The sequence below is a fragment of the Ovis aries genome, chromosome 15 (genome assembly GCF_016772045.2).
Source record: "Ovis aries strain OAR_USU_Benz2616 breed Rambouillet chromosome 15, ARS-UI_Ramb_v3.0, whole genome shotgun sequence".
NCBI lineage: Eukaryota > Metazoa > Chordata > Mammalia > Artiodactyla > Bovidae > Ovis > Ovis aries.
Window position 1 is genome coordinate 81,582,097 of NC_056068.1, and position 12,495 is coordinate 81,594,591.

Consider the following 12,495-nt stretch of genomic DNA (forward strand, 5'->3'; position numbering starts at 1 on the left):
TGCCAAGAACGGCTCTGAAAGGGTTAAACTGCCCCCCACCCCCACCTGCCCGGCCTGGGCCAGATTTTGGGCAGCTCTTCTGTGCTCTCCTTGCCTCTCTACAAAAAGTGGGCGATTCCCACGTGCTCAGGCATTTAAAAGTCGCAAGCGGAGCGCTGGATAACATTGTTTGGGGTGGAGAATAAGCCCGCAGTACAGACACTCCTTGATTGGACTCTTAAGTCTTTCGGTACCCTGAAACGTCTACCTCATTACTTATTTTAAAAGAACTATACATTAACTCAAATTTCTGCATTTAAGTAGTAACTGTAATGTCTATTTTTTTCTTTATAAGAGTTAAGTACAATGGAGGCTACAAATATGAAAATCTAGTGGTCCTATCTTTATGAATTTATGTAGAGAGGATATGATGGGAATACAAACAGCTAACACTGAGATATGAGAAGAATAAATAAAGGGTGTGAAAGATGGAAGGATGGACCTGAGGTCTTCCCGGATCACAGAAAATGATTTTTCCCCTTAAATTTTTCACAGCTGTTTATTTACACTTCTCTTCTGATAGTGCAGGGCTAGTTTTTTGTAGGAAAATGAAGTTCAGGGATTACATGAATTGCTATACAGCTAATATGGTGCAAAATAGGGAATCTTGACAGACTGAGTTTTATTGGAATGTTTGCTAGCATCTCCAAAAAGCTGGTTTTAAGACTTTCCTCAGACCTTCGTTAAACATGTAAATATCTGGTTACTACTTATTCAGTTGAGTTCAGTTCAGTTCAGTCGCTCAGTCGGGTCCGACTCTTTGTGACCCCGTGAATTGCAGCACGCCAGGCCTCCCTGTCCATCACCAACTCCCAGAGTTCACTCAGACTCACGTCCATCAGGTCGGTGATTCCATCCAGCCATCTCATCCTCGGTCGTCCCCTTCTCCTCCTGCCCCCAATCCCTCCCAGCATCAGAGTCTTTTCCAATGAGTCAACTCTTTGCATGAGGTGGCCAAAGTACTGGAGCTTCAGCTTTAGCATCATTCCTTCCAAAGAAACCCCAGGGTTGATCTCCTTCAGAATGGACTGGTTGGATCTCCCTGCAGTCCAAGGGACTCTCAAGAGTCTTCTCCAACACCACAGTTCAAAAGCATCAATTGTTCGGCACTCAGCCTTCTTCACAGTCCAACTCTCACACCCATACATGACCACAGGAAAAACCATAGCCTTGACTAGATGGACCTTAGTCGGCAAAGTAATGTCTCTGCTTTTGAATAGGCTATCTAGGTTGGTCATAACGTTTCTTCCAAGGAGTAAGCATCTTTTAATTTCCTGGCTGCAGTCACCATCTGCAGTGATTTTGGAGCCCCCCAAAATAAAGTCTGACACTGTTTCCACTGTTTCCCATCTATTTCCCATGAAGTGATGGGACCAGATGCCATGATCTTCGTTTTCTGAATGTTGAGTTTTAAGCCAACTTTTTTGCTCTCCTCTTTCACTTTCATCAAGAGGCTTTTTAGCTCCTCTTCACTTTCTGCCATAAGGGTGGTGTCATCTGCATATCTGAGATTATTGGTATTTCTCCCGATAATCTTGATTCCAGCTTGTGTTTCTTCCAGTCCAGCGTTTCTCATGATGTACTCTGCATAGAAGTTAAATAAGCAGGGGGACAGTATACAGCCTTGACGCACTCCTTTTCCTATTTGGAACCAGTCTGTTGTTCCATGTCCAGTTCTAACTGCTGCTTCCTGACCTGCATACAGATTTCTCAAGAGGCAGGTTAGGTGGTCTGGTATTCCCATCTCTTTCAGAATTTTCCACAGTTTATTGTAATCCACACAGTCAAAGGCTTTGGCATAGTCAATAAAGCAGAAATAGATGTTTTTCTGGAACTCTCTTGCTTTTCCATGATCCAGCAGATGTTGGCAATGTGATCTTTGGTTCCTCTGCCTTTTCTAAAACCAGCTTGAACATTGGGGATTTCATGGTTCACGTATTGCTGAAGCCTGGCTTGGAGAATTTTGAGCACTACTTTACTAGTGTGTGAGATGAGTGCAATTGTTCGGTAGTTTGAGCATTCTTTGGCATTGCCTTTCTTTGGGATTGGAATGAAAACTGACCTTTTCCAGTCCTGTGGCCACTGCTGAGTTTTCCAAACTTGCTGGCATATTGAGTGCAGCACTTTCACAGCATCATCTTTCAGGATTTGAAACCGCTCAACTGGAATTCCATCACCTCCACTAGCTTTGTTCGTAGTGATGCTTTCTAAGGCCCACTTGACTTCACATTCCAGGATGTCTGGCTCTAGATTAGTGATCACACCATCATGATTATCTGGGTCATGAAGATCTTTTTTGTGCAGTTCTTCTGTGTATTCTTGCCACCTCTTCTTAATATCTTCTGCTTCTGTTAGGTCCATACCATTTTTGTCCTTTATCGAGCCCATCTTTGCATGAAATGTTCCCTTGGTATCTCTAATTTTCTTGAAGAGATCTCTAATCTTTCCCATTCTGTTATTTTCCTCTATTTCTTTGCATTGATCACTGAAGAAGGCTTTCTTATCTCTTCTTGCTCTTCTTTGGAACTCTGCATTCAGATGCTTGTATCTTTCCTTTTCTCCTTTGCTTTTCACGTCTCTTCTTTGCACAGCTATTTGTAAGCCCTCTCGAGACAGTCATATTGCTTTTTTGCATGTCTTTTTCTTGGGGATGGCCTTGATCCCTGTCTCCTGTACAATGTCATGAACCTCATTCCATAGTTCATCAGGCACTCTATCTATCAGATCTAGTCCCTTAAATCTATTTCTAACTTCCACTGTATAATCATAAGGGATTTGATTTAGGTCATACCTGAATGGTCTAGCGGTTTTCCCTACTTTCTTCAGTTTGAGTCTGAATTTGGTAATAAGGAGTTCATGATCTGAGCCACAGTCAGCTCCTGGTCTTGTTTTTGCTGACTGTATAGAGTTTCTCCATCTTTGGCTGCAAAGAACATAATCAGTCTGATTTCGGTGTTGAGCATCTGGTGATGTCCATGTGTAGAGTCTTCTCTTGTGTTGTTGGAAGAGGGTGTTTGCTATGACCAGTGCATTTTCTTGGCAAAACTCTATTAGTCTTTGCCCTGCTTCATTCCGCATTCCAAGACCAAATTTGCCTGTTACTCCAGGTGTTTCTTGACTTCCTACTTTTGCATTCCAGTCCCCTATAATGAAAAGGACATCTTTTGGGGGGTGTTAGCTCTAAACGGTCTTGTAGGTTTTCATAAAACTGTTCAACTTAAGCTTCTTCAGTGTTACTGGTTGGGGCATAGACTTGGATAACTGTGATATTGAATGGTACCTTGGAGATGAACAGAGATCATTCTGTCGTTTTTGAGATTGCATCCAAGTACTTTATTTTGGACTCTTTTGTTGACCATGATGGCTACTCCATTTCTTCTGAGGGATTCCAGCCTGCAGTAGTAGATATAATGGTCACCTCAGTTAAATTCACCCATTCCAGTCCATCTTAGTTCGCTGATTCCTAGAATGTCAACGTTCACTCTTGCCATCTCTTTTCTGACCACTTCCAATTTGCCTTGATTCACGGACCTGACATTCCAGGTTCCTATGCAATATTGCTTTTTACAGCATCAGATCTTGCTTCTATCACCAGTCACATCCACAGCTGGGTATTGTTTTTGCTTTGGCTCCTTCCCTTCATTCTTTCTGGAGTTATTTCTCCACTGATCTCCAGTAGCATATTGGGCACCTAATGACCTGGGGAGATCCTCTTTTGATATCCTATCATTTTGCCTTTTCATACTGTTCATGGGGTTCTCAAGGCAAGAATACTGAAGTGGCTTGCCATTCCCTTCTCCAGCGGACCACATTCTGTCAGACCTCTTCAACATGACCCGGCAGGCATGGCTTGGTTTAATTGAGTTAGACAAAGCTGTGGTCCTAGTGTGATTAGGTTGACGAGTTTTCTGTGAGTATGGTTTCAGTGTGTCTGCCCTCTGATGCCCTCTTGCAACGCCTACCATCTTACTTGGATTTCTCTTACCTTGGGTGTGGGGTATCTCTTCATGGCTGCTCCAGCAAAGCACAGCCACTGCTCCTTACCTTGAACGAGGGTAATGCTACTACTACTTATTAAGAAACTCTAGAGATGAGGTCCAGGAATTTCTGTCATGAAGTAGCCCTCTCAGTGATTCTAATACCTAATCAAGTTTGGGAATCTGTGCTCTGTGAGCACTTTGAAAGTTTTAAAAAGTAGAGTATAGGCACAAGGCATTGTTTCTGGATTATCGAGGCCGATATCCACTGACATTTATAATTCTCCTATCTGTATAAAAAATATCTAACACCTCAGTTTTTAATTTCTTATTCTAAATTCCAGAGATGAAGATGAAAAATCTGTAGCCCAGTCCAGGTCCAGGTGTTGACTGAACATAACATGCACACATAACATGCATACACACACGTGTGCGTGTGTGTGCGTGTGTGCGTGTGTGTGTGTGTATGCTCTCACTTTAATAAAAATATTGGATTCTTGCTTATCAGATTCTAATCAGAATATCATAATGTAATAAATAACCACGCAGGCTCTTCACTTCAGGAAGCCCACAGAACCTTCTCGAGGGGCTAGTTAATATTAGCTTTTTTTTTTTTTTAATAAATCCATTTAGCTTCCATATGGTGTAGAGCATTTGTAAAAGGGCAATGGTACGATAGTTTTCCACCACAAAAACAACGTGCTGGCGACTTCCCTGGCGATGCGGTAGTTCAGAGTCCGCCTGCCGTTGCGGGGGACACAGGTGTGAGCCCTGGCCTGGGAGAATCCCACGCGCTGCGGAGCAGCTGAGCCGGTTCGCCACAACTAGCGAGTCTGTGCTCTAGAGCCCGTGAGCGGCAGCTACTGCGCATCACGTCCCGGCTGCAGCCTGAACTTCTAGAGCCCGCGCTCCGCAACCGGAGAACCACCGAAGTGAGAAGCCTGTCCACGCAAGCAGGAGCAGCCCCCGCTCCCCAGGCAGAGAAAGCCCGTGTGCGGCAAGGGAGACCCAGCGCAGCCAAAACCACGCAGGTGAATTAAAGACACGCTGCGCTCTAACGCAGTGTTGGTAATGAACGTACTGCAGACGCGCTGTTTACCGAGCGCTCTCATGCACACGCAGGGTACCCTATTGGAGTCCTTTTTTTCTGTAGATGATGGTGGAAACAAGGCTCAGGGAAGTCTCCCGTCATTGCACGTGTATCCACCGAGCGTCTAGCTTACTGCCCCGAGAGGCATGCGTGTCTACACACGTCCCAGAGCTCTCCAGCTAAATTAGAGTCAGTCAGACTCTTGGGGGGTTACTGGAGTTTCACAAGGCAGTTATTTGCAGCATTTCTCATGGAGTGAGTCGACAGGCACGAAGAATGGATCAACCTCTAATTGTTTGACCAACAAGAGGGAACCATGACAACTGCTGGTCTTGCTTTTGTCTTGGAATTTATAGACGAGATCCATGGTGTTTCTTTTTTTTTTTTTTTCAGGTTTTAAAACTTTTTATTTGCATATTAAAAAACTGTGCATTCCAATAATTAAAATCATTTGAACAACAACAACAACAAAGGCACTCTGATTAAACTGCAATTTACAGCCCGCAGAACACCTTGGACCAGCTTTTTACTCTAGATTTCACCGTCGTCCCACCCAGCTTCCTCCTTCACCAACATGCAAGTTCTTGTCCTTCCCTGCCAGCCACAGAGGCAGATGGGAGAGGCAGGCGCGGCCTACCTTGTCAGTGGTTCTCCATCCTTTGATGTGAAAAGGGGTAGCACAGTCATTTAAACTCGATCCAGCCTCTTTGCATCTTACAAAGTTAAACAACTGAAAGAAGTAGAATAGGAAGGCAATGCTTGTGGAATGTTCAGTGCGTGCTGGCGGCGCAGGCTTCATTACGACTTGCCTGCTTGCTTCTCCTGTTCAATCGTTTCTTTCGAAGGCAGTGGATTTTTCTCTTGCGTTTCCGTTTTCTTCAATTTCGACTTATCGAACTTCTCAATCTCAGCCATATCGGGTTTATCAGACATGGTTGCAGAGGGCGTGGAGCGAGCTGTGAGCGAGTGAAGTCAGGTCTGCGCTGTGGCAGCCGCCGAGAGCCCCATGGTATTTCTATGAATGTTTTCACCATAGTAAATGAATCCCCATTGTGGCTTAGTCAAGTTATTTACAAGTCTGTTATTATAGACCATGCTGTAATAAACATCCTTATTCATACCATTTTGGTACTGTTTTGGTATTTCTATTGGGCAAATTCCAAAGAAAAATCACTGGATCAAAGGGATGTTCACTTAAAATCATTTTGCCTTATAAAATTGCATAAAACCAGGTTGCCTAAAACCAACAATGTATGAGCATGACTGTTTCTACACACCCTTTCTGAGAAAGGATGTGAAAGTTCTTTTAGAGCTTTCCAATTTGACAGGTGAAAAACCACAACCCATGTTATGTGCATAACAGGACTTAACACAGAATTGCCTCTGACTCAGTGTGGCCTGAGGCCCCAAGGTATGTGATAATTCCTGAAATTCAGATTGAGGAGTTGAGCTTCCTAGTCTGGACTTATTAACATAAAGGAGCTGATGGGGACCGGCTTTGCTGTTCTTAGCTACCCACTCTCCTCTAGTGTGCAGTTCCTTACTCAGTCGTGTCCAGCTCTTTGGGACCCCATGGACTGTAGTCCGCCAGACTCCTCTGTCCATGGGATTCTTAGGCGAGAACACTGGAATGGGTTGCCCTTTTCTTCTCCAGGGGATCTCCCTGACCCCGCGGTCTCTCACATTCCAGGCAGGACCTTCACTACCTGAGCCACTAGGGAAGCCGCAGTCTGTAAGAAGCACCGGAAAAATAAAAAAAGGCAGGGGAAACTGGTGATTACAATAAGGGTTTCTCTGGACAGAGCTGATATTCTGTGAGTTTCACTTCCCTCCCGGCTGGTCAGGGATGAAGTGCTCGGTGAGGCTCAGTGAGAGCCAGTTGAAGATCATCTCGCTGACACAGGACTGGGAAAGTCTGTGTCTGGAGGCTGACCAGAGCAGCCCGCGGCTCCAGAGAAGGAAGTGGCCACGGCTGCACTGATGTCAAGTCAAAGGTGTGGCCGTGCTGTTGGCCGGGAGGGGACCCCCGTGCAGGGTGCAGTTCGCAGCTTTCTCGCATCCTCGCCAGCAGGACCCCCTGGAGAGGCGAGGCGAAAGAAGCCAGGGGAGTGGGACCGACGGATGGCCAGGGCCAGCGAGAGAGTTACAGGCAACAGCCGGCTGTTCAGCAGCGGTGGGTGTGCCGCAAGGCACCTGCGGGGCCCTCCGCAGTCAGTGTGCGTGTCCTCTGAAAACCCCGTGAAGCACCGCGAGGAGAAAGAGTCCACTTTACAGTGTACCCTGGGTGACTTCCCTGGTGGCCCCGTGGTTAAGACTTTGCCTTCCAGTGCCAGGGGTGTGGGTTTGATTCCTGGTCGGGGGGCGAAGATCCCACATGCAACCCGGGCCAAAAACCCAAAACGGAGGTAATATTGTAACAAATTCAATAAAGACTGGAAATGATCCACATTAAAAAAAACCCCCTGAAACAGCTTTCTCCGACCCAGTGGAATTCTGTAACAAAGTATCCCAGACTGGGTGGCAGAAACAGTAGAAGGTTACTGCCCGGAAAATCCCATGGGCGGAGGAGCCTGGTGGGCTGCAGTCCATTGGGTTGCTAACAGTCGGACACGACTGAGCGACTTCACTTTCACTTTTCACTTTCCTGCATCGGAGAAGGAAATGGCACCCCACTCCAGTGTTCTTGCCTGGAGAGTCCCAGGGGCGGGGGAGCCTGGTGGGCTGCCGTCTCTGGGGTCCCACAGAGTCGGACACGACTGAAGCGACTCAGCAGCAGCAGCAGCAGCAGCAGCTCGGCTGTTCTGGGGGCCCAAGTGTGCAGTCGAGGTGTCAGCCGCCTTGGTCCCTCCTGAGTTGTGGCAAAGGGCCTGCTCTAAGCATCTCTGCTGGGCTGGCAGATGGCCGTCCTCTCCCTGCGGCTCTTCATACCGTTTTCCCTCTGTGTTGGTCTGTCATGCATCCAAAGCCCCACCTTTTATAAGGACACTAATCGTATTGGATTAGGGCATAACCTTGGTTACCTCACTTTAACTTGATTTCCTCTGTGAAGATCCTTGCTCCAAATAAGGCATTTTTAGGTACTGCTGGTTAGGACTCCAGCTTACCTTTGCTAGGGGGAGAGGAGGGTACAGGTCAGCTCCTAGCAGGTGCCATGACTGTAAGCCATCCCAAAGGGGTCAGAGGTGAGGGGTCAGGGGCAGGAAAGGTCTTAAGTGTTGGTACATGTGCAGAAATGAGACCTAAAGGCCCCTCCCCTTGCCTCCATTTTTGTTTTCACTGCTCTCTCTCTGGCTGAAACTGAAAGAGGGGAGTAGCCTTACTTTTAAATGCAATTCCAAGTTTCAATTATTACACAACTTTGGACATTTTAGTTGCTGAAGTCAATATGTTTTCTGTGACTGGGAGTGACAATACAACTCTTTTTTTTTTTTTTTTAAATCAAGGAGTGAGGAGAAAACGCAACAAAACGGCCTTCCAGAGCGAGTCTGGATAAGCAGTAGCAGGCTAAGCTGTAGCTGATTTCCGATAGCATCCTCTGGGCTCTGCGTAGTGGCGCTGCTTGCCTCCTGGTTACACACTCTGCATATTATCTTTGGCTGCACCCTGCTGCATTCGGGGGTTCCCTGACCAGGGACTGAACCTGGCCCCCTGCCTTGGGAGCACAGAGTTTTAAACACTCAACCACCAGGGAAGTCCCTAGTTTGCAATTTAAAAAAATTACTAGAGATGATGAACTTTTCTCATCTTTTTGGTTTCATATCTTTTTGTCTGTTTTTCTGGATGTGTGATTCGCTTTTTTGTGTGTTTTGAGTTTCAATCAGCCTGTTCATTTTTTTTCTTCCAGATTCAAAGCTGCTTGCTGTGTATATTAACTCCTGTTCAGGTGTATGTGTTTTGATTTTTTTTCATCTTTCAGTATGTCCTTTAACTTTTTTGAGGCATGATGACTATAATTTTTTAAGCAGTAAAATCTACCAGTAATTTTAAGAGTTTTTTAGACTGATCATATGATTATAAGGGACAGAGGTAAAGCTCTAACATAATTCTTTTCCAATTTGAAAATCCTCATTTGGTATGTGACTTTATAATGTACTGAATTCCCACATTTTAATTTTTTTGGGTTCCTTCTGACATTTCACTCCACTCCCATAGTCTCTCTGTTCTGAAACCAGTGCCTCACTGTTTTAATTATCATTACTTTATTACACATTTTTACATACATCTGGTCAAGTTCTTCACTTTTGCACTATACTCTGTGAAAAAATATCATGGCACATTTCGCATGCTTGGTCTTCAAGACAAAATTTAAAACTGTTCTTTTCTTTTTTTTTTCATTTCACGTTTGTTTTATTCCTCCAGGTATATTGTTAGGTCCTTTGAAAACATGAGAGGGTAGCTTTTTTATTTCATTTATTTTTCTTTTTAAAAAAGTTTATTTATTTTTAATTGGAGGGTAATTGCTTTACAGTGTTGCTCTGGCTGGAGATTCCAATACTACGTTGAATGAAAGGGATGAGAATGGGCATCTTTGTCTTTCTGAGCTTGGAGGAAATGTTTTCAGTTTTTCATGGTTGAATAAAATGTTGGCTTGTAGGACTATCGTATATAGCCTTCATCATATTGAGGTATATTCCCTCTATTTCCACTTTGTTGATTCCATATTATTTTTAAATGGGGGATAGTATTTGGCGGCAATCTTCCTTCTTCTCTCCCTTGCATCTTCACGAAAGTAGTTAGGCACAACTGACCCCTTCTTGACTACTTTTGAACTGTGGTGTTGGAGAAGACCCTTGAGAGTCCTTTGGACAGCAAGGAGATTAAACCAGTTAAACCTAAAATAAATCAACTCTGAATATTCATTGGAAGGAATGATGCTGAAGCTGAAGCTGAAGCTCCAATACTTTGGCCACCTGATGCGAAGAGCTGGCTCATTTGAAAAGACCCTGATGCTGGGAAAGATTGAGGGCAGGAGGAGAAGGGGATGACAGAGGATGAGATGGCTGGATGGCATCACCAACTTGATGGACATGAGTCTGAGTAAACTCCGGGAGTTGGTGATGGACACGGAAGCCTAGCGTGCTGCAGTCCATGGGGTCGCAAAGAGTTGGACACGACTGAGCAACTGAACTGAACTGACCACTTCCTGCGGGAAGCAAGCTCAGCCTTTACCAGCCAGGACCACTAGAGGTCACAAAAGCGCTTAATATAGTCACTGAAACACCGGAATGCAGTCTGGAGCATTAGCGGTTATGCAAAAATAAATCCACACAGATTGCATTTAATTAAGGTTCCTTGTCAAAGTGGAATTGTGATTCCTCATAGCAGACCCATCGTCAGCCTCACTCCCCTGTCCCCTACCCCTGCCAGTACAGATGAACCCAGTTAATCACTAGTGTGCTGAGTGACATCAGTCGTGTCAACCCTCTGTGGCCCTATGGACTGTAGCCCACCAGGCTCCTCTGTCCCTGGGATTCTCCAGGCAAGAATACTGGAGTGGGTTGCCATGCCCTCCTCCAGGGGGTCTTCCCGACCCAGGGATCGAGCCCACGTCTTTTATGTCTCCTGCTTTGGCAGGTGGGTTCTTTACCCCTAGTGCCACCTGGGAAGCCCACTCGATCACTAGGCAGGAAGTTAAAATGAGGTTTTCATACACGAAACCAGCCTAGGATCCTTGCTCTTTGCCTTCCATGCCCCTCTTTTTCCTTCCGTGTCAATCATTAGAGCAAATGTTGGGTGCAGGACTCACACACACACACACACACTTTCCTTTGTGTGTGCGTGCAGTTGTTGAGAAAAGGTCGTCTTGGTCTGATTTTTATTTTTTGGCTGTGCCATGCAACATGTGGTATCTTGCTAACAGTTCTTTGACCAGGGATTGAACCTGTGTTCCCTCCATTGGCAGTATGCAGTCTTAACCGCTGAACCACCAGGGAAGTCCCAAAGTCATCTTTGTTTAAAATTTCCCCCCACGTTTCACTGCTCAACTATTATGCGTTGAGTGGAGAAGACTTGGAAAACAGAGAAACAGACAAAAATTGACCACTAGTCGTTCTGTCATGCAGAGGTGGCCACCGCCACACCCTGGGATGGGTGATCCTGGGATGCTGTGTAGTCTAATGTCTTCACTGGGCTATGCATGGATGTCTTTCCATGTGACCAAGCATTCATCTTCAACACGAACTGTAGGGGCTTTTAGAACCCCGCCGTGTAGCTCCCCGGGGTTCTCCTGTTTTGCTCTATTGTTGGGCATACAGAGGGCTTCCATCTTCCCCGGGCTACAACTGTCATATGTCGTGTGCGAGCACTCAGTGGTAGCCGACTCTTTGAGACCCCGTAGTCTGCCAGGCTTCTCTGTCCATGGAACTTTCCAAGCAAGAACACCGGGGTGGGTTGCCGTTTCCTGCTCCAGGGGATCTTCCCGACCTAAGGATCGAACTTGTAAAAACTGGCAACAAATTAAGTGTAGAAGAAACGTGCATGGGCGTTAGGTCGTGCCCGTTGTCTGACTCTCTGCAACCCCGTGGACTGTAGCGCAACAGGCTTCTCTGTCATGGGGTTCTCCAGGCAAGAGTTGCTGTTCCCTACTCCAGGGGATCTTCCTGACCCAGAGATGGAACCCACGTCTCTTCGTCTCTTCGGTCTCCGGTGTCGGCAGGCGCCACCTGGGAAGCGCATTTTCTCGCCACTCCCTGAGGGCCTCTTCCACTCCCTGAGGGTCCTGGCCGTTGTCTGGGATCCTGTGACTTCCTGACAGCTGTGAGGGGGTGGGGACCTGGGCCTGCGGGCCGCGCTTCTCTCCCGGGGGCCAGGCTGCTGCCAGAGGGCAGGTGCTGGCTCCGAGATGCCGGGAGCGGTGGCCTGTGGCGCAGGGGCTGTGAGGTCTGTCCGCGTCTGGGTCCAGTCTTAGGGAGTCTTGAGGGTGCACTGCTAAGGCTTCTTCTCTAATCGTCCCAGCTGCCTTTTGTAAAAGTTTATTTTTAAATTGAAGGATAATTGCTTTCCAGAATTGTGTTGGTTTCTGCCAAACATCAAGATGAATCAGCCACAGGTATACACCTGCCCCCTTCCTCTTGAACGTCCCGACTCTCTCCACATTCCCCTCCCAGGTTGTTACAGAACCGGGTTTGAGTTCCCTGAGTCACACCCAGCTGACGTTTTGATTCTTACGTATCTGTGTCCTTTCATGCTTTTCCCCTTCCTATAAATTTCAGAATTGGGAATTTTGGGGGTCAAAGTTGAGTATATCTTAGGTCTTCTGATACGTTTTCATATTCTTCTCTAGAAAGTTTGTACCAATATTGACTCCAACAAGCAGAGTTTAAGAGTTTCTTTGTCTTAAATTTTCCTCCCAAAGATCTGTAACTACTCCAGTGTCCTGGCCTGGAGAAT

The 12,495-nt window shown here is 46.1% G+C and overlaps 1 protein-coding gene across 1 annotated transcript; it reads right to left on the bottom strand.

Annotated features, from left to right (window-relative positions):
* Positions 1 to 5,855: 5,855 nt before the first annotated feature.
* Positions 5,856 to 6,109, bottom strand: LOC105602398 (thymosin beta-4-like). The gene has a single exon (XM_042232776.2). The coding sequence runs from the start codon at positions 6,037 to 6,039 to the stop codon at positions 5,905 to 5,907; it is 135 nt and encodes a 44-aa protein (XP_042088710.1). The 5' UTR covers positions 6,040 to 6,109; the 3' UTR covers positions 5,856 to 5,904.
* Positions 6,110 to 12,495: the final 6,386 nt, after the last annotated feature.

Bases quoted from the DNA above. Each gene is read 5' to 3' on its own strand.
- LOC105602398 (XM_042232776.2), bottom strand. From the start codon at position 6,039: ATGTCTGATAAACCCGATATGGCTGAGATTGAGAAGTTCGATAAGTCG.